Source organism: Hypanus sabinus, chromosome 17, assembly GCF_030144855.1.
Source record: "Hypanus sabinus isolate sHypSab1 chromosome 17, sHypSab1.hap1, whole genome shotgun sequence".
Classification (NCBI taxonomy): Eukaryota; Metazoa; Chordata; class Chondrichthyes; order Myliobatiformes; family Dasyatidae; genus Hypanus; species Hypanus sabinus.
Window position 1 is genome coordinate 14,029,767 of NC_082722.1, and position 23,857 is coordinate 14,053,623.

Below are 23,857 nucleotides of genomic sequence, written 5' to 3' on the forward strand. Positions count from 1 at the left end.
TTAGCATTATCACTGTAGTTCCCAGCCCCCTATCAATTTAGTTTAAACCTTCCCGAACCGCGCACCAGCCCACAAGGATATTGGACCCCCCTCAGGTTCAGAGGTTCCTTTGTATCAAAGTATACAACTCTGAAATTCTTCTTCTCCAGATAGCCACGAAACCAGGAAAAAAACGGCAGCACAATCATCCACCCCCCTCCCAAACCCCCCACACCTGTACATAAAAAAATCAAGAAAGATCGGGCAAGAAACACAGTAATATAGAAAAACTGTAAGACTGATTGTGATGGGGTCCTGAATTATCCCTATGAACTGTTCTTTTGAAAGAGAGAGGGAGTTGTTGTTCAACACTGGACATCTTGTTATTAAGGGAGAGAGAGAGAGGCAAAGACTGCCTGGAGATGGTGTTATGGTTTCTCTGCAAGCTTGTTTTGAATATACAAGGACACTGCCTGCTTGTGAGGTTTTGCAGAGAAAAAACAATGAACAGCTCATGGGTCGCCATGGTGACCGAGGGCGGTGTTATTTGACGGGCAGCTGGTGTTCAGCATGCTGAGATAAATAGTGGGTCAGCTGATAGACCCACAGACACATGGTTTAGGACACTGAACGAGCTTTGTTGTGCCCACAGAAAAGGTGGGTTTTGGAGGTTCGATCAGGAGAATCGATCAGTGGCTCTCGCAGTGTGAAAAGGGTGTGTCCGGTGGGGAGTTATTCATGTGTCCAACCCTCGCCTGGGTTAATAATTCCACCACAGAAGAATGGTCCCCTTTGCGTGTGGTCACAGTCGGTGACTTCCAAAGGATTTCGGAGGACAATGGTACGATCGATGGCGTCAGCCTACCTGAAGATTCAAAAACTCTCCCTCTCTCTCCATCGCTACTCGACTCAATACCACGAACTGAACTGAACTTCATTCATTATCGTAAGACTGTATCCATTTACCCCTAGGCTTGAAGAAGCTTGGTTTTCCTATTTCCACACTTCATATATATAATCATTGTTAACCTGTTTTATATATCTGCATTTATATTACTGTATTGCGTAGTTACTAATAAATAGCATTAGTTTATAGCAATACCAGACTCCACGGTGTTTTCTATTTCTGCTGGTTCTTTGACCATCACGGGGTATGTGACACTGATAAAAAGTCTCTAGTCCAAGTCCATATCCAAAATACAGAAAACTTGGGCAACCCGTCCCTTTTGTACAGGTTGTGCCTTCCCCAGAGAGCTCCCAATGATCCATAAATCCTTGTGCCCTGCATCAGTTCCTCAGCCATGCAACCACCTGCCAAATCATCCTAAATCTTGTTTGCAGACCTGACTGAAAGCTAGCTCTTTGTACACATTCCCTCTCTGACCTGCCTGTCCTTTCAATACAATGTGTACCCTTAGACATTATGCTCCCAATTATAATCTTTCAGCCATGACTCAGTGATGCCCACATCATACCTGCCAACTGCTACAAGAATACTTACCTTATTCTGTATACTGCGTGCAATGAAATTTAACACTTTCTGTCCTGTATCTGTCACTGTTTTCGATGTTTTCCCCTTTTACTCAGCAACTCATCCCACTTGCTGCAATTTTACCCTCTCATCTGTCTGTCTTTCCTGACAGTCTAACTACACACTAACTCTGCTTGTAAACCAAACTCCTTATCCTCAGCTCTTTCACTCTGGTTCCCATACCCCTGCCAAATTAAGGCTTATACTTCTGTGTATGGGCTATGCTGTAGGCCTGATTTATACTTCTGCTTAGGCTCTACGCCATAATGAGCATGCGTTGATGTGCGCCAAAATGCTGGTTGGCAGTGAGATTCCTATGCCACTGTGTTGAGTTTCTTCATGAGAGACATGGAACATGAAATATATTTCAAATATTTTTGCATGTCAGCAGGTAGATTTGACAATTTGGTTCATCTGTTTCACATCGCTGTACAGACATGGTGGAGAACAAGCAACTGGAAATGCGATGCTACCAAGCGGACCAATCACATTTGCTGCGGTCTGTGTCGCCGCGACATGTTTTACTTTTTTGGGGAGGTGCACGTTACCCTACAGCGTAGATTTGACGCAGAAGTATAAATTAGCCTTTAGTTTAGGCAAAAGGAAAATATGAGAGTGACCATCCCCCATGTATAATAACTGGAATGAGCGCAGGACTGATCAGGGATGCATGTGGAAGCTTTAGAGAGGGTGCAGAAAAGATTTACCAGGATGCTGCCTGGTGTTCCACAGGGTTTAGTGTTGGGACCACTTCTTTTTATACTGTATATAAATGATTTAGATAATGGAATAGGTGACTTTGTTGCCAAGTTTGCAGATGATATGAAGACTGGTGGAGGGGCAGGTAGTATTGAGGAAACATGTAGGATGCAGAATGACTTGGACAGATTAGCAGAATAGGCAAGAAAGTGGCAAATGAAATAGAACCATAGAACATTACAGCACAGAAACAGGCCTTTTGGCCCTTCTTGGCTGTGCCAAACCATTCCTCTGCCCAGTCCCACTGACCTGCACCCGGCCCATATCTCTCCATACACCTCTCACCCATGTACCTGTCCAAGTTTTTCTTAAATGTTAAAACTTTAACATTTCAAAAATGTTAAAATACAATGTTGGAAAATGCATGGTCATGCACTTTGGTAGTAGAAATAAATGTGCAGACCATTTTCTAAATGGGGAGAAAATCTAAGAGTCTGAGATGCCGAGGGACTTGGGAGTTCTTGTGCAGAACACCCCGAAGGTTAATTTGCAGGTTGAGTCAGTGGTGAGGAAGGCAAATGCCATGTTAGCATTCATTTCAAGAGGTCTAGAATACCAGAGCAAAGATGTGATGCTGAGGCTTTATAAGGTACTAGTGAGGCCTCACCTTCAGTACTGTGAATAGTTTTGGGTCCCTCATCTTAGAAAAGATGAGTTGGCATTATGGAGGGTCCAGAGGAGGTTCATAAGGATGATTCCAGGAACGAAAGGGTTATCTTACGAAGAAAATTTGATGGTTTTGGGTTTGTAGTTACTGGAATTCAGATGGATGAGGTGGGGATCTCATTGAAACCTTTTGAATATTGAAAGGCCTAGACAGAGTAGATGAGTAAAGGATGTTTCCCATGGTGGGAGAGTCTAGGACAAGACAGCACAGTCTCAGGTTAGAGGGGCATCCTATCAAAACAGAGATGCAGAGAAATTTCTTTCAAAGGGTGGTGAATTTGTGGAATTTGTTGCCATATGCAGCTATAAATGCAGTTGGATGCATTTAAGGCAGAAATTGATAGGTTCTTGATTGGACATGGCATCAAAGGTTATGGGGAGAAGGCTGGGAACTGGGGTTGAGAAATAGATAGACAAAAAGAATCAGCCGTGATTGAATGGTGGAGCAGACTCAATGGGCCAGATGGCCTAATTCTGCTCCTATGTCTTATGGACTGGAGAGCAGATCTTATGAGTATAGGTTTAGTTAGCTAAGGCTTTTTGCTTTGGAGAAGAGGATAAGAGGTGATTTGTTAAGGGTGTACAAGATGTATAAATAGAGTGGGAAAATTTTTCAGACTACGGAAATGGCTAATATAAGGGGATGCAACTTTGGGGAAAGTATAGGAGGGATGGAAGAGGTATTTTTTCCCCTCAGAGTTGTGGGTACATTGAATGAACTGCCAGGAGTGGTGGAACAGGCACATACATTAAGGACATTTAAGGAGCTCTTAAATGATGAAAGATGAAAGATGGATGAAAGAAAAATGGAGATATATGTATGAGGAAAAGATTAGATTGACCTTAGAGTAGGTTTAAAGATTGGCATAACATTGAGTTCCTGTATTGTGCCATGTTTATATCAACTCTTCAGAGTTAATTTATGAATTCAGTGCTCCCAGCTCTGCTAGTTCTTCATGATTAGCTAGCACAATTAGCAATTACTTTCCTTCTTATGGGACTCCAATGCAGAGAAATGGGCTCGTGTTGACTCCCAAAGACTGAGTGGGATACAGCACTGTAGTTCATACTCACCACTCCTTCCTCTGCTGGAGAATTGTCCCCCACCACCAGCATCACTGGACACCTGAAATACACCAGACTATCAGTTCACTTTCTCACATTCGCAAGCACCTTTGAAAGAGCAGGGCATCGACCATCCCCTGCAATTTCTCATATTGTTAAACACAAGCCAAGAGCTTCAAGTAATGTATGAGGGCTCCTACTCAAACTTAACCCTTGGGGGCCACGGGGATCAAGTTCTCACAACAACGAGGGATAAACCAGAGGGACTTATTCAGGTAATGTTAGGATACCCTCATGTAGGATATCAAAGGATTAGGAATCAAATCATTCCTGCAGTCAATGATAGTACAGTGGCTTGAGGTTAATAGCATTAAAATGGAGAGTTGCTCTCTCTAAGTTGTCATCTTATAGGAACTCCACCAATAATTCAATCACAAAGTACTTGCTTATGTGCCCCACTGTGACTGACTGCACAGTACTAAGAAGGCATTACCTTAACTGATCGCATTTCTGTGTTTCCTACATTTCAATTGGTACCCTCACTGATCCAGAACAAGTTGTCTATAAACATATTGCAGCAAGGGAGATGCTGGATTTCTGACCCTTGATATTAGTTTGTGAGTGTCTCGGCCACTGATGACACTCAGAGGTGTTGCAAAGGATGTGGGATTGAAAGCACAGGTGTGCATCCCACACGAAGATTACAAATTAACTGATTTACTTGCTTCAATTTGTAAATCTGGGATAGGTAATAATGGCAGTACTGGTGGTGTGTACTGCACGGGAGTCATTGAAATTAAACTTTAACCCAGATTACCCCCGTCTGCAGTGTCTGCAATTTGAGGAACTTCAGCTCAGAGCTATTTGAACATTTGAACTAAGGAGGTAGTCAATCCTATTTGTTTGGCAATGATTCATCCTTGGACAGATGTGAGGCAGGAGTACACAACTCTGCATTAGGCAGAGATGTAGTTTGAGACAGGCCTTAAAATTCTGCCAGTTACCCAACCATATGGATGAGAATCAAACAAAGGGTGGGGTAACGAACTACAGGAGGCCATCGAAATGGCAGTCAATAAGAAATAAATTACACCCGCTCCCGAGGTTACAGCAGGGCTTCACTTCTATGAACAGTTTGCAACTTGGTCAGTTTAAAAGTCAGAAACATGGCCATAAACTGAGTTCCCACATGGAAAAGCACCTGGGAAATCCATCCTGCTGGTCTCCCAAATGCTCATTCATGTGTACAGGCTGTATCTAAGCAAGGAGCTTTGTCAACTGGGAGAAATGTAGCAGAAGGAACAGAGTAGCTGGGGTGTTTGAAAACCTATCGATACCTCAAACTGTTCACAGTAGTAGGGATATAACCCCCTTGCAATGGGACCAATGATGGGCATGTAAATCTGACATATTCCTTGCACTGTCAGCTTTGAAGAGGATCAGCCACTACTGCCGGGCAGTATATATTCTCCCTTAGATTATGTGCAGTGAGGGGCATATTCAAACTGTGAAGAAGAATATAACAATGAACAATTAAGCTTTTTAGGATTTCATGACAAAATAGTGAAATGCGGGAATAAGTGACTGTGGTCAGGCTGTGGGGTTGAGGACGTTGCTAATCCAATAATGTATGGAAGAATGAAGACTTACTGCAGAGTCTTGGCATTGGCTACACTTCCAGGTCTGTTCATTTCCAAATCTCTGCGACTGTAGAGAAAAATTTGCACAGAAAATTATTTTTAAATAACCTTATTTTGGTCCAATTAAACATAGGATCCACTACAGCCCCATCTTTACAGCTACCGGAATCAATCTGCAATAGTAGGAGCATATTCCCTGCCCATATCCATCCATGCAGTGCTATCTCTATTGAGGTGTATTGATAGCAGTATTTTTAAAGTTTAATTTAAAAGTTCACAAGCTTCACTGGGAAGGCCAATATTTACCTTCCTCCTAAATTATCTTAGGTAATGGCTAGCTGCTCTCTTGAACAACTACAGTTTGTTGATCAAGTTTTATTCAGTATGGAAAATTCCACACTTTAATTTCCATGTATTATTGTATTGCTTTGCTTGCTTAGAGATATGTCTGGCATAATGTTGTCTTTATTGGTATATATTGGTGGTAGTTTTATCTGTGTGGGTATATCTAAGACAGAGGTAAAGTTGCAATGTTATACCCTGCACAGAGGGCACTTGCAACAGTGATGACCACATAGAGGTTTCTCAGTTTGATCCAAAGATCTTGATGGGGGTTATTTACAGGCCTTGGAACAGTAGCCAGGATGTGGTCTACAAATTACAGCAGGAGATAGAAAGAGCATGTCAAAAAGGCAATGTGATGCTAGTGTTGGGGGATTTCAATATACAGATAGATTGGGAAAGTCAGGTTGATGCTGGATGCGAAGAGAGAGAATTTGTGGAATACCTCCAAGATGGCATTTTGGAGCAGCTCGTGGTTGAGCCCACTGCTGGATCAACAATTCTGGACTGGGTGTTGTATAATGAACCAGATATGATTAGGAAGCTTAAGGAACTGGAAACCTTAGGTAAGTAATCATAGTATGATAGAATTCACCCTGTAATTCGAAACGGAATAAAGGGAATTACAGCGACATGAGCGAGGAACTGCCTAAAGTTGATTGGAAGGGGACACTAGCAGGGATGACGACTGAGTAGCAACAGCTAGAGTTTTTGGAAGCAATTTGGAAGGTGCAGGATAGATACATCCCGAAGAAGTAGTATTCTAAAGGCAAGCTGACAAGGGAAGTCAAAGCAAACTTTAAAGCAAATGAGAGGGCATATAATAGAGCAAAGATTAGTGGGAATTTAGAGGATTGGGATTTTTTGGGAAAATTAACAGAAGGCAAATGAAAAAATCTTGGAGGAAGGGGTAAGATGAAATATGAAGGCAAGATAGCCAATAATATCAAGAGTGTTACCAGAAGTTTTTTTTTCATATATAGAAAGAGTAAAAGAGAAGTGAGAGTAGATATTGGACTGCTGGAAAATGGAGACAAAGAAATGGTGGAAAAACTGAATAAGTAGTTTGCATCAGTCTTCACTGTGGAAGATACCAGCATTATGTTGGAAGTTTGAGCACGTCAAGGGACAGAAATGAGTGCAGTTGCTATTACAAGGCAGATGGTGCTTGGGAAACTGAAAGGTGAAGGTAGATAAATCACCTGGACCAAATGGACTATGGGGGGGGGGTGTGATATAAGAGAGAGGGAGAGGGGGAAGAGGGAAGAAGAGGGAGAGAGGGGAGGGGGGAGAAGAGAGAGAGAGAAGAGAGAGAGAGGGAGGGGGAGAAGAGAGGGGGAGGGGGAGAAGAGAGAGAGGGGAGGGGGAGAAGAGAGAGAGGGGAGGGGGAGAAGAGAGAGAGGGGGAGGGGGGAGAAGAGAGAGAGGGGAGGGGGAGAAGAGAGAGAGGGGAGGGGGAGAAGAGAGGGAGGGGGAGGAGAGAGAGAGGAGGGGGAGGAGAGAGAGGGGAGGGGAAGAGAGAGAGGGGGAGGGGGAGGAGAGAGAGAGAGGAGGGGGAGGAGAGAGAGAGAGAGAGAGAGAGAGAGAGAGAGAGAGAGAGAGAATGAATGAATGAATGAATGTGTGTATGGTAGTGAACAGGGCTTCATAGTCCTTTCAGAAATCTGAGATATTTTCAGATTATCATGTCTTTTGGAAGGAAAAATGCTGGTAATGATTCCTCTCCATGACCCCCTCTGCACACTTCACCCAAGTGGCTGCAATTTGAAATTGGCAAAGAAACCTTGGCAAATTGCTGCAGAGGATTTTATAAGCACTATACATTGGCAGCCAGGGTGCACTGCATGTGGGTGGATGACAGTCCTTTGTCCAGATTGTGTCAAATTTCCCCAACACTGTTAGGAAGCCACTCATCCAACTGGGGGAGTATTACTTTACAGACTTGAGTTCTACACTATAGAACATGAATACCTTGGGAAGGCTGGGAATGAGTTACTAATTATGGAACAGCTGGCCTTTGATCTGCTCGTTTCACCAGTGTACTTACATTGCTGGCTTTGTTTAATTTATGGTCTACAGTGACTTCTATGCTGTGGAAGTGGTGGGGGGGTGTATTACCAACACAAATACAATTGAATGGTTAGCTGAACATCCTCCTACCACTTATCAGTCCCTGACTTCACATTACTTGATTTCCTGCATGCACACCAAACAGCATCTCACCTGCTATCTGAGTGGGTGTGAACTGTATTCAATAGCATCAATGAACATTTACACTTACGATCTTATCACTGGAGGTGGAATTTAAGTGAAGAAGTTAATTATTGTTGGGGGTACCTGAGACACTGCCCAGATGAACTTGTATGACAGCACATTACACATTACACCCCACTGTGGAGAGCATTCTAAATGGCTGCATCACTGCTTGGTATGGGAGGGCCACTGCACAGGATCAGAAATGGTTGCAGAGGGTGTCAAACTCAGCCAGCTCCATCAAGGGCACTAGCCTCCCCAGCATCAAGGATATCTTCGAATAGGCAATGCCTCAAAAAAGCAACATCCATTATTAAGGACCACCCAGGACATGGCCTCTTCTCATTACTACCATGAGACAGGAGGTGAAGACACACACTCAATGTTTTAGGAACAGCGTCTTCCCTTCTGTCATCAGATTTCCAAATGCATGATACACCCATGAACACTACCTCACTAATTTTGCTCTCTTTTTGAATTACTTATCTTTTTCAAATATGTTTCATATTTAATTTATAGTATATTTCACGATACACATCAGTGATAATAAACCTGATTATGAGAAGTGTTTCTAAATTAATGGTTGTACTGAGTACTGCTAGTGATGGTTACCTGTTGTACATGTTCCAGAACAGCTGCAGATTGGTTTGGTTAATGTTAGCTCCTATCTGTTGTCGCAGGCTCTGCACCAGCTCCGTATTGTTCATTAATTCCTCCTGTGATGAGGGATGGAAAAGCAATTACACACACTGCACTGACTGCATTAGGCTTTGACCAGAAAAACATTTCTCAGAAGGCAGCGAGTCAGTGCTGGGCATTACTAGCTGGGTTCGTTCTACCGTGGTAGCTCACCCATGGAAATGCACTTAGGAGCTTCATTGTTAGCTTTTTATTACAAACCGATTGTTCTTGGAACGGCATGAGGGGAGGGGGCAGAATTTTGACAGCCAGCTGTTGTCCTTAAATCAATTTTTCTAACTGTCATCAGCCAATTCAACAAAGAAAGCCCATCCACACTATCGTGCACATCTCAGAATGCTTCATATCTGCCTGTTACCACAGACATTTGGCAGCAATATGTGATAATGACATGTACTGTATCAGTTTGGCAATTGGCACCCACCCACAGACACAATAGGAGTAGCAGTAGTCCCCACCACAACCCCACAAGCCTAGCCCACCATTCAATATGACCACGAATGATTTACCCCAGGGCTCAACTCCTCTTCTGTGCCAGTTCCTCAAAGCTCTCAATTCCGCAGTCTTCCAAAAATTTATCTACCTCCTCTTTAAATACCTTCAGCGACCTAGCCTTCACAATCCTCTATAGTGAACTCCAGAGATTCGCCAACCTATAAGAGACAAAATTTCTATGCACCTCAGTCCATCTCCTTATCTTGTAACTATATCCCCTTGTTTGAGACTCTTCTACAAAAACAGCATCTCAGTATCTCCCTAGCTTGTCACATAGGATCTATAATCTCTCAATAAGATTACTTATTCTTCTAAACACTAAAGATTGAAGACTTAACATTTTTAGCTGCTTATGAAAAGAAAGTTCTTTCATCCTATGAATTAGCTAAGTGAATATGGTCTACTGTTATCAATCCTATCTTTGTACAAGTCCACTCTCAATTTCCAATGAATTGGACACTCAAAAGTTTGGAATAGGATGACATACATGGCAGAAATGAAGGTAATAGCAAATAGCAATTTTTATTGAAATGGTCTATTGCATCCTGATCTTTATTCACTGAGGGGAAGCATGCTGATTTTGCTTTGTTAAAATCCTCTGAGTATGTTTACATCTTGCACTCTGCTATGTTGAGGACTGATATTTCGAACTGAGCACAGTTGATTCTCCAGGGTGTGCACTGTACAAATAGGCTAGCTTTCCACCCATCAGACATCACGTTGAAGGAAAATTCAGTTTTCATTTCAACTAGCTTAGAAAAAAATAATTACTGCTTCAGTCACTTCCAAACCTAACTTCTGCAGTGTAAGATAATTAATTGCACTGTTTATTAACATGTACATTTTAACTGCCACACAGTATTCTACCCACCACACCGTATCCTAACAGATTACAACCTGACACTATGAAATGGTGATAGCATACTGTGTGCTAACTATCAAATGTATCAAAATTGTTTAACTGAAGTCATTATGCCGTGTCTAATATTCACACTAACCTGAATATGGTATTGTATCTAAAAGCCAAGTGCCCAACTGGCTTCTTAACCAGCAAATTCTGCGCTACCCCACGCAGTTATGGGAATTACTGGACTCATCCACATTCTAATGCATTTTAGAGGGTGACAACTAGGACTTTGACCTTTGGGAAGGACAAAGAGGCCAATGCAATCAAAAAAGTAAAGTCTCTTTCATCAAGCTGCAGATCTACCACGTTCCACCACAGGAGATCACCTATTACACTGGAAATCATTGAGAGAGGGGGTGGTCAACTGTGAACTTGTAAACCTGCTTCTACATGCATGAATGATAAATATGCACAAGAGAAAATTGCTGGCATTTTGCACAAGCCATTAAACTTCACTGTACATGACCAGGGTTATTTGTATTTGGGTTTCAGTCACAGGTCCCCCTCCAGCGAGAGCCTTTCTAAAGCCCCTTTTCAGCATAACATTGGTGGGAACTTTTATTTGGCAGCAGCCTAACCAACCACACCTACCCCACCCCCCCCCCCCCCCCCAACCTCTGCTCCGCTGGCCACAGTTCAGGACAGGTAGCTGGTCTCAAAATGGTAGAAGAGGTCTGGAATTAAATGTCAGCTGGGACTGAGAGTGCATTTTCCACTGACCTTCCCAATTTAAAATCAAAGTAAAACACTCAAGAGTTATTATTTTTTAAAACTAAGATCAGCAAATCTCACTTGAGTGAGCAAGGGTTGACCACTCTGGGACTAGCTGGCAAAGTGTTCCTAATAGATGGCACGCTAGCTTCACAATCAGTACAATGCTTTACAGCAGTCAGCTGGAAGATGGGGGTTCAATTCCCACTGCGGTCAGTAATAAGTTTGTATATTCTCTCTGTGACCGCACGCTTTCTCTGAGTGCTCTGGATTCCTCTCACATTCCAAAGACACATGGTTAGAGTTAGTAAGTTGTGGGCATGCAACATTGAAGCTGGAAGCACTTGCTGGCTGCCCAGCACAATCCTCGCTAACTTGATTTGACATGATGCATTTTACTAATGCACATATGTCAAATAAGGCTAATCTAATCTAAAGCAGGAAGCCAAGCCTTTGCTGCCCATGTAGTATCAGCTTACCTGGCTGCAGAGGTGTGACAGGACAGTGTCAGGGAGTGAGCTGGTCAGACCTGAGAGCTGTCAACAAACAGAAGAGCAATGAGATTCACTCTCCGCATTCTCCAGTCTCCAGAGGACAATATTTCTCTACACCAATCCACTATCTAAACTAAACCTCAGAGGAACCATGAATATGGATTCATACAATTCCACTTTCAACTCTGAAATAAAAGACAATGTAGTTAAGTTGTTATGGTACTACTGACTAATTAGGACTTTAATTTTTCAGTTTTATGTTAGTCCACTTTTGAATATTAGTTTTTCATTTTCAATTCTAATTAGCAGAATTCTATTTCAGTACTTCAAAGAACACTCAAGAGTATTTATCAAGTGCAACTAAACAGAATAATTACCAACTCATTCATAATTTCTTTGACTAAATCTTTACATTCTTCCAATTGTGAACTCTGTATTTTTCAACTCAGTTTTTATGTACTGGCCTTTTCCAGAACAGACACACTACTGACCTGCTTATCCAACAGCAGGAACTGAACAGGAGATGACATAAGAATTTCCTTGCGACGTAGGGTGGGATGTGGCAATCAGCTCATTGAGTCTATCGCTGCTCCATTGTCCTGTGTTTACTTCTATAATCCATCCATCATTTCCCTTCTGATTCTACCTCTCTACTCTAAGGGGAACTGTCAGTAGCCAGTTAACCTACCAGAACAATAACATTTCTAAATCAAGTGAATAAAAATGTAGATACTGCATGCCTAATCATTGGAGCTTTATTCATTAAAACTGACAAGTCAAATGATATAGGTCATAATTTAAATTCATGAATAGGTTCTAGCTCACAAGCCATTCCCTGCTAGTAATTATTCTACACTTTAGGGGTCCAAAATACTTGGGATTTGAAAGGGCCATGTTTAGGACAGAACAGAAACAGAAGCAGAGTAGAGCTCTTTCAATCTAGGACATTGATTACTAAGGCTTCCTCTTTAGTTGCACTCCCCTTCCATGGCCCAAGTTGAAAGTTGAAATAGGTCAGATTTAAGTATCCTATCTAAATATAACCCAATTCAGTTACTCTTTTAAATTCCTGATTTTGACTCTTGATTTTATTACAAGCATTTAATTTGCTTTGAAAACATTAGCAATGGGTCATTTCTGTCATCCAGCTTAAAATAGTCAAAGAACAAGGTGGTGCGGCATCCTGCTATATATTGCAATTGGATAGCTGTGTGCACTGACCTTAGTTGCTGCCCAATCAATCCAACCCTTTCCACAGGGATCAATGTTGACAAGGACCAATCCCTCCACCAGATCTGGGAAAATTAACTGAAAGAACACACAGCTGTCAGTCCGGCATAACTAGTGACAGGAATAACAGATTGAAAGAGTCCTGCACAAGACAGACACTACAAATTTTAGTAACTTTTTGCACATTTTACTGTGAGTGAAATAAAGTATAGGGCCTACTCAATGCCTATATACTAACTCTGTAATCCTCTGCACCCACTCCCCAGTTGACTGAACAATCAAGTCTCACAGCAAGCCCAATAATGCTACCTTTAATAAAGAGCCACAAGTTTATGGAAAGCATTGAGGGCAGTTGGGGAAGAGAGGGTAAGTTTGGAGATTCAGAGTGTATACTAAATAGAAACATCGAAGCATAGATACACAGAAAACCTACAGCACAGCATAGGCTCTTCGGCCCACAATGCTGTGCCAAACGTGTACTTACTTTAGAAATTACCTAGGGTTACACAGTCCTCTATTTTTCTAAGCTCCATGTATCTCTCCAGGAGTCTCTTAAAAGACCCTATCGTATCCGCCACCATCACCGTTGCGGGCAGCTCATTCCACACACTCACCACTCTCTATGTAATAAACATACCCCTGACATCTCCTCTATACCTACTTCCAAGCACCTTAAAACTGTTCCCAAACAACACACACAAAATGCTGGTGGAACACAGCAGGCCAGGCAGCATCTATAAGGAGAAGCAATGTCGATGTTTCGGGCCAAGACCCTCCATCAGGACTCACTGAAAGGAAAGATACTAAGAGATTTGAAAGTAGTTGGGGCAGGGTGAAATGTGAAATGATAGAAGACTGAAGGGGGTGGGATGAAGCTAAGCGCGGGAAAGGTGATTGGCAAAAGTGGTACAGAGCTGGAGAAGGGAAAGGATCATGGGACGGGAAGCCTCGGGAGAAAGAAAGGTTGGCGGGGGGGAAGCACCAGAGGGAGATGGAGAACAGTTAAACAACTAAATATGTCAGGGATGGGGTAAGAAGGGGAGGAGAGGCATTAACAGAAGTTAGAGAAGTCAGTGTTCATGCCATCAGGTTGGAGGCCACCCAGCCGGTATATAAGGTGTTGTTCCTCCAACCTGAGTTTGGATTCATTTTGACAGTAGAGGAGGCCATGAATAGACATATCAAAATGGGAATGGGACGTGGAATTAAAATGTGTGGCCACTGGGAAATCCTGCTTTCTCTGGCGGACCAAGTGTAGGTGTTCAGCGAAATGGTCTCCCAGTCTGCGTCGGGTCTCACCAATATATAAAAGGCCACGCCGGGAGCACCAGACGCAGTATACCACACCAGCCGACTCACAGGTGAAGTGTCACCTCACCTGGAAGGACTGTCTGGGGCCCTGAATGGTGGTGAGGGAGGAAGTGTAAGGGCAGGTGTAGCACTTGTTCCGCTTACAAGGATAAGAGTCAGGAGGGAGATCGTTGGGAAGGGATGGGGGGGGGGGACGAGTGGACAAGGAAGCTGCGTAGGGAGCGATCCCAGCTGAAAGCAGAAAGAGGGGGGAGGAGGGAAAGATGTGTTTGGTAGTGGGATCCTGTTGGAGGTGGCGGAAGTTACGGAGAATTATACGTTGGACCTGGAGGCTGGTGGGGTGGTAGGTGAGGACAAGGGGAAACCTATCCTGAGTGGGGTGGCGGGCGGATGGGGTGAGGGCAGGTGTGCGGGAAATGGGAGAGATGCATTTGAGAGCAGAGTTGATGGTGGAAGAAGGGAAGCCCCTTTGTTTAAAAAAGGAAGACATCTCCTTTGTCCTGGAATGAAAAGCCTCATCCTGAGAGCAGAGCAGAGTTGATGGTGGAAGAAGGGAAGCCCCTTTGTAGGTTGGAATTGGAACAGGGTGTGGTGAAGTTGAGATGGTTGATGTCCCGTCGGCAATTAGCAATAAAGAGATCCAGAGCAGGCTGAAGACCAGAGCGGGGTGTCTATGAAGAGGAGGAGGGTTGAAGATGCGAGAAGGGGTCATCGGTGGGGGTAGGAGAGTCCTTGTCAAAGTAGTAAGCTCGGAGATGGAGGTGGTGGAAGAAGAGTTCAGCGTCACGGCGTACGCGGAACTCGCTGAGGTGTGGGCGAAGGGGGACAAAGCTGAGGCCCTTACTGAGGACAGAGCACTCTGCCTCAGAGAGTTGAAGGTCGGAGGGAATGGTAAAGACCCGGCACGATGAGAGATGGGATCAGAGGGGGGAAGGGAGGCTGGTAGCGTCAGTGGACAGGGAGGGAAGATGGAGCCTCTGAGGGCCCAGGAGCTGACGATGGGATCTGAGGGAGAGGGGATTGCAGAGTGGTGGTGGGGGAAGGGGAGACGGGAGACACAATCGCAGCACGTGAAGACCCTGCCTGGAGTTCAAGGCTGGAGTCACAGTCGGTAGTTGCGCAATCGCTCTGAAGCTGTCCATGGTTGTTGGAACCCGCGTTGATGGTGCTGGAGTCCGGGTTTTGAATATGCCCTGGGTTGCTGGGGCAGCTGAGATCAATGGCTGGGCCCGGGGCCACGAGACAAAGTCCATGCCTGCTGCTGGTGAAGCCAACAGGCTTTGGGGTCTGCAAATCCTTGCAGGACGTGATAAAGTCAAAAAATCGCCGATTGCACGCATGGATCCGACGGAGGATGAAATAACGGACAGGTCCATTGCAAACTGAGAAAAAGATGCCCCGGAGGCGTGGAAGGGATTGTGATGGGGACGCCAGGTACCTTCTCATGGCGGAGAGTGTCACCCTCAGAACTCGACGGGAGAAACAACGGGAGGCAGAGTCAATTAAATGTGAGTACCTGGGATCCTCAGAAGGTCCAAATTGAGAAGCTCGAAAACAGATCCTGAAACCAACCGGAGTCAGTTGGCAGCGGAGACACGTTCCAAGTAAGAATATACAGCTGTAATAGCAGGTCTGGGTCAAAATATGATCGAAAAGTTGAAGGGCCAAAAGAATTATAGATGGGGAGCAAAGTATAATTCTCCGTAACTTCCGCCACCTCCAACGGGATCCCACTACCAAGCACACCTTTCTGCTTTCCGCAGGGATTGCTCCCTACTCAACTCCCTTGTCCATTCGTCCCCCCATCCCTTCCCACTGATCTCCCTCCTGGCACTTATCCTTGTAAATGGAACAAGTGCTACACCTGCCCTTACACTTCCTCCATCACCACCATTCAGGGCCCCAGACAGTCCTTCCAGGTGAGGCGACACTTCACCTGTGAGTCGGCTGGTGTGGCGTACTGTGTCCGGTGCTCCCGGTGTGGCCAGTGAGACCCGACGCAGACTGGGAGACTGTTTTGCTGAACACCTACGCTCGGTCCGCCAAAGAAGGCAGGATCTCACAGTGGCCACACATTTTAATTCCACGTCTCATTCCCATTCTGATATGTGCCTACTCTACTGTCAAAATGAATCCAAACTCAGGTTGGAGGAACAACACCTTATATACCAGCTGGGTAGCCTCCAACCTGACAGCATGAACATTGACTTCTCTAACTTCCGTTAATGCCTCTCCTCCCCTTCTTACCCCATCCCTGACATATTTAGTTGTTTGCTTGTTCTCCATCTCCCTCTGGTGCTTCCCCCCCGCCAACCTTTCTTTCTCCCGAGGCTTCCCGTCCCATGATCCTTTCCCTTCTCCAGCTCTGTATCACTTTTGCCAATCACCTTTCCCGCGCTTAGCTTCATCCCACCCCCTTCAGTCTTCTATCATTTCACATTTCCCCCTGCCCCAACTACTTTCAAATCTCTTAGTATCTTTCCTTTCAGTGAGTCCTGATGGAGGGTCTTGGCCCGAAACGTTGACAGTGCTTCTCCCTATAGATGCTGCCTGGCCTGCTGTGTTCCACCAGCATTTTGTGTGTGTTGTTTGAATTTCCAGCATCTGCAGATTTCCTCATGTTAACACTGTGCCCTCTCGTGTTAGCCATTTCAGCCCTGGGAAAAAGCCTCTGACTATCCACACAATCAATGCCTCTCTCTCATCATCTTATACACCTCTATCAGGTCACCTTCTGCCATTCCAAGTAGAAAAGGCAAAGTTCACTCAACCTATTCTCATAAGGCATGCTCCCCAATCCAGACAGCATCTTTGTACATCTCCTCTGCAACCTTTCTATAGTTTCCACATCCCTCCTGCAGTGAGGTGACCAGAACTGAGCACAGTACTTCAAGTGGGGTCTGAACAGGGTCCGATACAGCTATAACATTACCTCTCCGCTCTTAAACTCAGTCCCATGGTTGATGCATTGTATTGTATGCCTTCTTAACCACAGAGTCAACCTGCTTAGCAGCTTTGAGGGTCCTATGGACTCAGAGCCTAAGATCCCTCTGATTCTCCACACTGCCAAGAGTCTTACCATTAATACTATAGTCTACTATCATATTATCAAATCCAAAAAGAACCACCTCACACATATAACCATATAACAATTACAGCATGGAAACAGGCCATCTCGGCCCTTCTAGTCTGTGCCGAATGCTTACTCTCAGCGAGTCCCACTGACCTGCACTCAGCCCATAAACCTCCATTCCTTTCCTGTCCATACACCTATCCAATTTTACTTTAAATGACAATACCGAATCTGCCTCTACCACTTCTACTGGAAGTTCGTTCCACACAGCTACCACTCTCCGAGTAAAGAAATTCCCCCTCTTGTTACCCATAAACTTTTGCCCCCTAACTCTCAACTCATGTCCTCTTGATTGATTCTCCCCACTCTCAATGGAAAAAGCCTATCCAAGTCCACTCTATCTATTCCCCTCATAATTTTAAATATCTCTATCAAGTCCCCCCTCAAGCCTCTATGCTCCAAAGAATAAAGACCTTTGTTCAACCTTTCCCTGTAATTTAGGTGCTGAAACCCAGGTAACATTCCAGTAAATCTTCTCTGTACTCTCTCTATTTTGTTAACATCTTTCCTATAATTTGGTGACCAGAACTATACACAATACTCCAAATTCAGCCTTACCAATGCCTTGTACAATTTTAACATTACATCCCAACTCCTATACTGAATGCTCTGATTTATAAAGGCCAACATACCAAAAGCTTTCTTCACCACCCTATCCACATGAGATTCCACCTTCAGGGAACTATGCACCATTATTCCTAGATCACTCTGTTCTTCTGCATTCTTCAATGTCCTACCATTTACCACTTATGTCCTATTTGGATTATTCCTACCAAAATGTAGCACCATTAAACTCCATCTGCCATCGTTCAGCCCACTCTTCTAACTTGCCTAATTCTCTCTGCAAGCTTTGAAAACCTACTTCATTATCCACAACGCCACCTACCTTAGTATCATCTGCACACTTACTAATCCAATTCACTCCAGATCATTAATTAACATATCTGGGTTAAACTCCATCTGCCACTTCTCAGTCCAGTATTGCATCCTATCAATGTCCCACCGTAACCTCTGACAGCCCTCCACACTATCCACAACACCCCCAACCTTTGTGTCATCAGCAAATTTACTAACCCATCCCTCCACTTCCTCATCCAGGTCATTCATAAAAATAACAAAGGGAAGGGGTCCAAAAACAGATTCCTCAGGCACACCACTGGTCACCAGCTTCCATGCAGAATATGTTGAATATGTCCTGTCTACAGCCACTCTTTATCTTCTGTGAGCAAGCCAATTCTGGATCCACAAAGCAAGATCCCTTTGGATCTCATGCCTCCTTACTTTCTCAGTAAGCCTTGCATGGGGTACCTTTATCAAATGTCTTGCTGAAATCCATATACACTACATCTACTGCTCTATCTTCATGAATGCGTTTAGTCACATCCTCAAAAAATTCAATCGGGCTCATAAGGCATGACCTGCCTTTGATAAAGCCATGCTGACTATTCCTAATCATATTATGCTTCTCCAAATGTTTATAAATGCCGCCTCTCAGCATCTTTTCCATTAACTTACCAACCACTGAAGTAAGGTCTATAATTACTTGCACAATATCTGCAACCCTCCAGTCCTCCGGAACCTCTCCCATCCCCATTGATGATGCAAAGATCATCGCCAGAAGTTCAGCAATCTCCTCCCTCACCTCCCACAGTAACTTGGGATACATCTCATTTGGTCCCGGAGACTTATCCAACCTGATGTTTTCCAAAAGTCTTAATGTCTGTATGTTCAAGCTCTTCAGTCCACTATAAGTCATCCCTACAATTGCCAAGATCCTTTTCCGTTATGAATACTGAAGCAGAGTATTAATTATGCATCTCTGCTATCTCTTCCAGTTCCATACACACTTTTCCACTGTCACACTTGATTGGTCCTATTCTCTCACGTCTTATCCTCGTGCTCTTCACATACTTTAAGAATGCCTTGGGGTTTCCCTTAATCCTGCTCATGAAGGCCTTCTCATGGCCCCTTCTGGCTCTCCGAATTTCATTTTTAAGCTCCTTCTAGCCTTATAATTTACTAGATCTTTATCATTAGCTAGTTTTTTTTTACCTTTAAGCTTTGCTCTACTTCTTGACTAGATTTTCAACAGCCTTTGTACACCACGGTTCTTGTACCCTACCATCCTTTCCCTGTCTCATTGGAACGTACCTTTGAAGAACCCCACATAAATATCCCCTGAACATTTGCCACATTTCTGCCCTACATTTCCCTGAGAACATCTGTTCCCAATTTATGCTTCCAAGTTCCTGTCTGATTGCTTCATATTTCTTCTTACTCCAATTAAACGTTTTCCTAACTTGTTTGTTCCTATCCCTCTCCAATGCTATGGTAAAGAAGATAGAATTGTGATCACCAGATATTACATAAATAATTTAAAATTAAGTACACTTTGCAAATATAAAGCATTGCTTAAACACTCACAGCAAACTTGGCCAGGATGTAGGCCCCAGCCCCCACTCCGATTCCAACAATACTTTTAAATCTGGAAGAAAATAAGACTTCGTGTTAAGATTTGAGTCAACCAGATAAAATAGTTGGTCAGCATGGTCTACCCTGTCCACAAAAGGAATGGCCTGACTGCCGTAGAATACACAAATATTAATGTAAGGTGTAGATCACAAAGGTTTGCATCTTACTAACAAATCTATCTTGCTGGATTATCCAACTCAATCTGTCCACTACATACCCTCTGCAGAGTTCCAGTCTAAGAACTCCAGAGGAGTGGGCTACATATATATATATTAGCACAATAGTCTGCAAAGACAAGGAGAAACAAATTGTATTGTTCCTTTCTAAACTGTATAAATATCCACAAGTTCTTTCTCCATTGAAGCATAAATAATTCACTGCCTTTCCAACTGGGGTTGACAAAACTCTATGACCTCAAGCTGCAGAGTTCTGTAACATCTACTTAATTCCCATTAATAATGTGTGACTTGTTGGTAATTACATTGATTCAAGTATGGTTATTAGATTTATTGAGTATGCCCACAAGAAAATGAATCTCAGGGTTGTTTACAGTAACATATATGTACTTTGATAGTAGATTTATTTTCACCAATGACTTTGGATTCTCCTCATTGGTAGTTAATTATCATCACATTTGACAAGCTAGAAAAATTGCAAAGTTTGTCAATTTCAGAAAAGCTATCAATTTCAATGACCAAGAACAATTCATCTTATTCCTATAGGTGGAAACAACAAAGATAATTGACAGATACTGAAAATCTGTAATAAAAACAGAAAACATCAGAAAATCTCAGCAGCTAGGTAGCATCTGTGGAAAAGAAATCAATGAATGTTTCAAATCAAAGATCCTTCATCACAAGCGGGAGAGAAAGAAAACAAAAGAAAGGAAGCTGTAGGCCAGTCAGTCAGACCCTAGTGGTGGTTGGGAAGATGTTGGTCAATTATTAAGGATGAGGACTCAGGGTACTTGAAGGCACATGATAAAATAGACAGTAGTCAATATGGTTTCCTCAAGGGAAAATCTTGCCTGACAAATCTGTTGGTATTCTTTGAAGAAATAACAAGAAGGATAGACAAAGGAGAATTTGTTGATATTGTGTATTTGGATTTTCAGAAGGACTTTTGACAAGGTGTCACACATAAGGTTGCTTAACAAGCTACATGGTATTACAGGAAAGATTCTAGCATGGATAAAGCAGTGGCTGATTAGCAGGAGGAAAAGGGAATAATGGGAACTTTTTCTGGTTAGCTGCCAGTGATGAGTGGTGTTCCACAGGGATCTGTGTTGGGACCGATTCTTTTTATGTTATATGGTAATGACTTGGAAGATAAAAATGATGGTTTTGTTGGAAAGTTTGCAGATGATATGAAGATAGGTGGAGGGGCATGTAGATATGAGGAAATAGATCGGCTACAGAAGGACAGATTAGGAGAATGGGCAAAAAAGTAGCAGATGGAATACAGTGTCAGGAAGTATATGGTCATGCACTTTGGTAAAAGAACTGAAACAATTGACTATTTTCTAAATGGAGAGAAATACAAAACACAGAGGTGCAAAGAGAAGTCCTTTGACAAGGTACCCCATGCAAGGCTTATTGAGAAAGTAAGGAGGCATGGGATCCAAGGGGACATTGCTTCGTGGATCCAGAATTGGCTTGCCCACAGAAGGCAAAGAGTGGTTGTAGGTGGGTCATATTCTGCATGGAGGTTGGTCACCAGCGGTGTGCCTCAGGGATCTGTTCTGGGACCCCTTCTCTTTGTCAATCCAGATAAGTGTGTGGTAGTTCATTTTGGTAGGTCAAATATGATGGCAGAATACAGCATTAATATTAAGACTCTTGGCAGTGTGGAGGGTCAGAGGGATCTTGGGATCTGAGTCCATAGGATATCAAAGCTGCTATGCAGGTTGACTCTTTGGTTAAGAAGACATACAGTGCATTGGTCTTCATTAACTGAGTTTAGGAGTCGAAAGCTAATGTTGCAGCTATACAGGGCCCTGGTCCAACCCCACTTGGAGTACTGTGCTCAGTTCTGGCTGCCTCACGACAGGAAGGATGTGCAAATCATAGAAAGGGTGCAGAGGAGATTTACAAGGATGTTGCCTAGATTGGGGGACATGCCTTATTAGAATAGGTTGAGTGAACTCGGCTTTTTCTCCTTGGAGTGATGGAGGATGAGAGGTGACCTGATAGAGGTGTACCAGATGATGAGAGGTGTTCATCGTGTGGATAGTCAGAGGCTTTTTCCCAGGGCTGAAAAGGCTAACACGAGGGGACACAGTTTTAAAGTGCTTAGAAGTAGGTACAGAGAGATGTCCGGGGTAAGTTTTTTATGCAGTGAGTAGTGAGTGTGTGGAATGGGCTGCCGGCGACGGTGGTGGAGGCAGATACAATAGGGCCTTTTAAGAGATTCCTGGATAGGTACATGGAGCTTAGAAAAATAGAGGACTAAGGGTATCCCTAGGTAATTTCTAAAGATAAGGACATGTTTGGCACAGCTTTGTGGGCCGAAGGGCCTGTATTGTGCTGTAGGTTTTCTGATTTTATGTTCAGGATTCCCTAAAGGTTCATTTTCAGCTTGAGTCTGAAGCTGAAGGAAAATGAAAATATAGAATATAAAAGCAAGGCTGTAATGTTAAAACTTTATAAAGCACTGGTGAGGCCGCACAAGGAGTATTGTGAGCAGTTTGGGCCCCTTATCTTAGAAAGGATGTGCTGAAACTGGAGAGGGTTCAAAGGAGGTTCATGAAAATTACTCCAAGATTGAATGGTTTGTCATATGAAGTGCGTTTGATGGCTCTGGGCCTGTATTCAGTCTTTTTCTGTTGAAAAGCCAAAAAAGCCAAATTAAATCCACTGTGATTCATGAAAACTTCCGGGGGGGGGGGGGGGTGAATACTTTTTATAGGCACTGTACAGCAGGAAGAATTCTCTGGAAAGGCATGGTCTATGCAAGACTGTGAACGTTGGTAAATTAACGCATCTTTGTGAACAAGATCATATTTTGAATTGTTGGAACAGTTTTACAGGTGGGTTAACACTGAACACGATTCCACCTGACCTGCTGAATATTTACAGAATTATCTCCTTCTATAGCATAACCTTATCAGTACTTTGCCTGGCTGACAAACCCTCTGTATAGTGGGGTCTTCTAATAGATACGCACACATGCACACACATACACACAAGCGGAGGTGGATTTTCTCCCTGTCCACTAATTTTAATTCTATTTCCCATTTTTATTCTGACAAGTTGCTCCATGGTCTTCTTTACTGCCACAGTAAGGCCACTCTCAGGTTGCAGAAGCAACACCTCACTTCCATCTGGGTAGCCTCCAAACTAATGGCATAAACATCGATTTCTCTAACTTCCATTAATTTCTGCTCTCTTCCCCTTCTCTTTCAATTCTCCATTCTGGCTCCACTCTTACCCCTTCTCTTCTCCTCACCTGCCCATAACCTCCCTCCGGTGCCCCTTTTCTCCCATGGCTCACTCTCCTCTCCTATCAGATTCCTTCTTCAGCCCTCTACCTTTTTCATCTATCACTTCATAACTTCTCCCCTACCCATCCACCATCCTCGTCACCTGGCTTCACCTGCCAGATTGTACTCCTCCCCCATCCTTACATGTCCTGATAAAGGGTCTCAGCCCAATCATCACCTTTCCTCTTCATGGACGCTACCCACCCTGCTTAGTCAGCATTGCAGAATGTTTTTTCTTACTCAGTGTTTATGCTACATCGATGGTCTCCTTTGTCTTTCAGGATAAGAATGACTGGTATCAAAGGCCATCCTCTGGATGGAGGAACAGATGCCCTGACCTGAAGACTTGAATGTGGAAGAGCCTGTTGCCCCGGTATGAACAGAGGATATGATGGATAGACAAGTCTCTCATCTGGCCTTTCTGATTCCTCCATCTCTCCTTACCAGATTCAAGATAGCTTAACGTCATTTCCAGTGTGCAAGTGTAAAGGAGAATGAAATAATTGTTACTCCAGATTTGAGCAGCACAAAACTCACAATAAGGAAAAGAACAATTAATAATAAACACTAATAAATATAAATACATAAGATAGCTTTTATGCATTGACTGTATGTCCATAAAGTGATACTAAGCACAGGAATGTCTGGACATAAAGTCACTGACAGGAAATAATAAAGTAATGGTGGTTG

The 23,857-nt window shown here is 43.4% G+C and overlaps 1 protein-coding gene across 6 annotated transcripts in view; it reads right to left on the reverse strand.

Annotated features, from left to right (window-relative positions):
- Positions 1 to 23,857, reverse strand: part of ndrg4 (NDRG family member 4) — a 224,321-nt gene that overhangs the window by 19,305 nt on the left and 181,159 nt on the right. For all 6 annotated transcript variants that reach the window (XM_059992564.1, XM_059992563.1, XM_059992560.1 and 3 more), the window contains exons 7-12: positions 19,639 to 19,699; positions 12,762 to 12,848; positions 11,526 to 11,582; positions 8,847 to 8,950; positions 5,651 to 5,707; positions 4,010 to 4,061 (exon numbers count right to left, since the gene is read on the reverse strand). In XM_059992564.1, the coding sequence (XP_059848547.1) occupies positions 4,010 to 4,061; positions 5,651 to 5,707; positions 8,847 to 8,950; positions 11,526 to 11,582; positions 12,762 to 12,848; positions 19,639 to 19,699 (418 nt within the window). The remainder of the gene's footprint in view (positions 1 to 4,009; positions 4,062 to 5,650; positions 5,708 to 8,846; positions 8,951 to 11,525; positions 11,583 to 12,761; positions 12,849 to 19,638; positions 19,700 to 23,857) is intronic.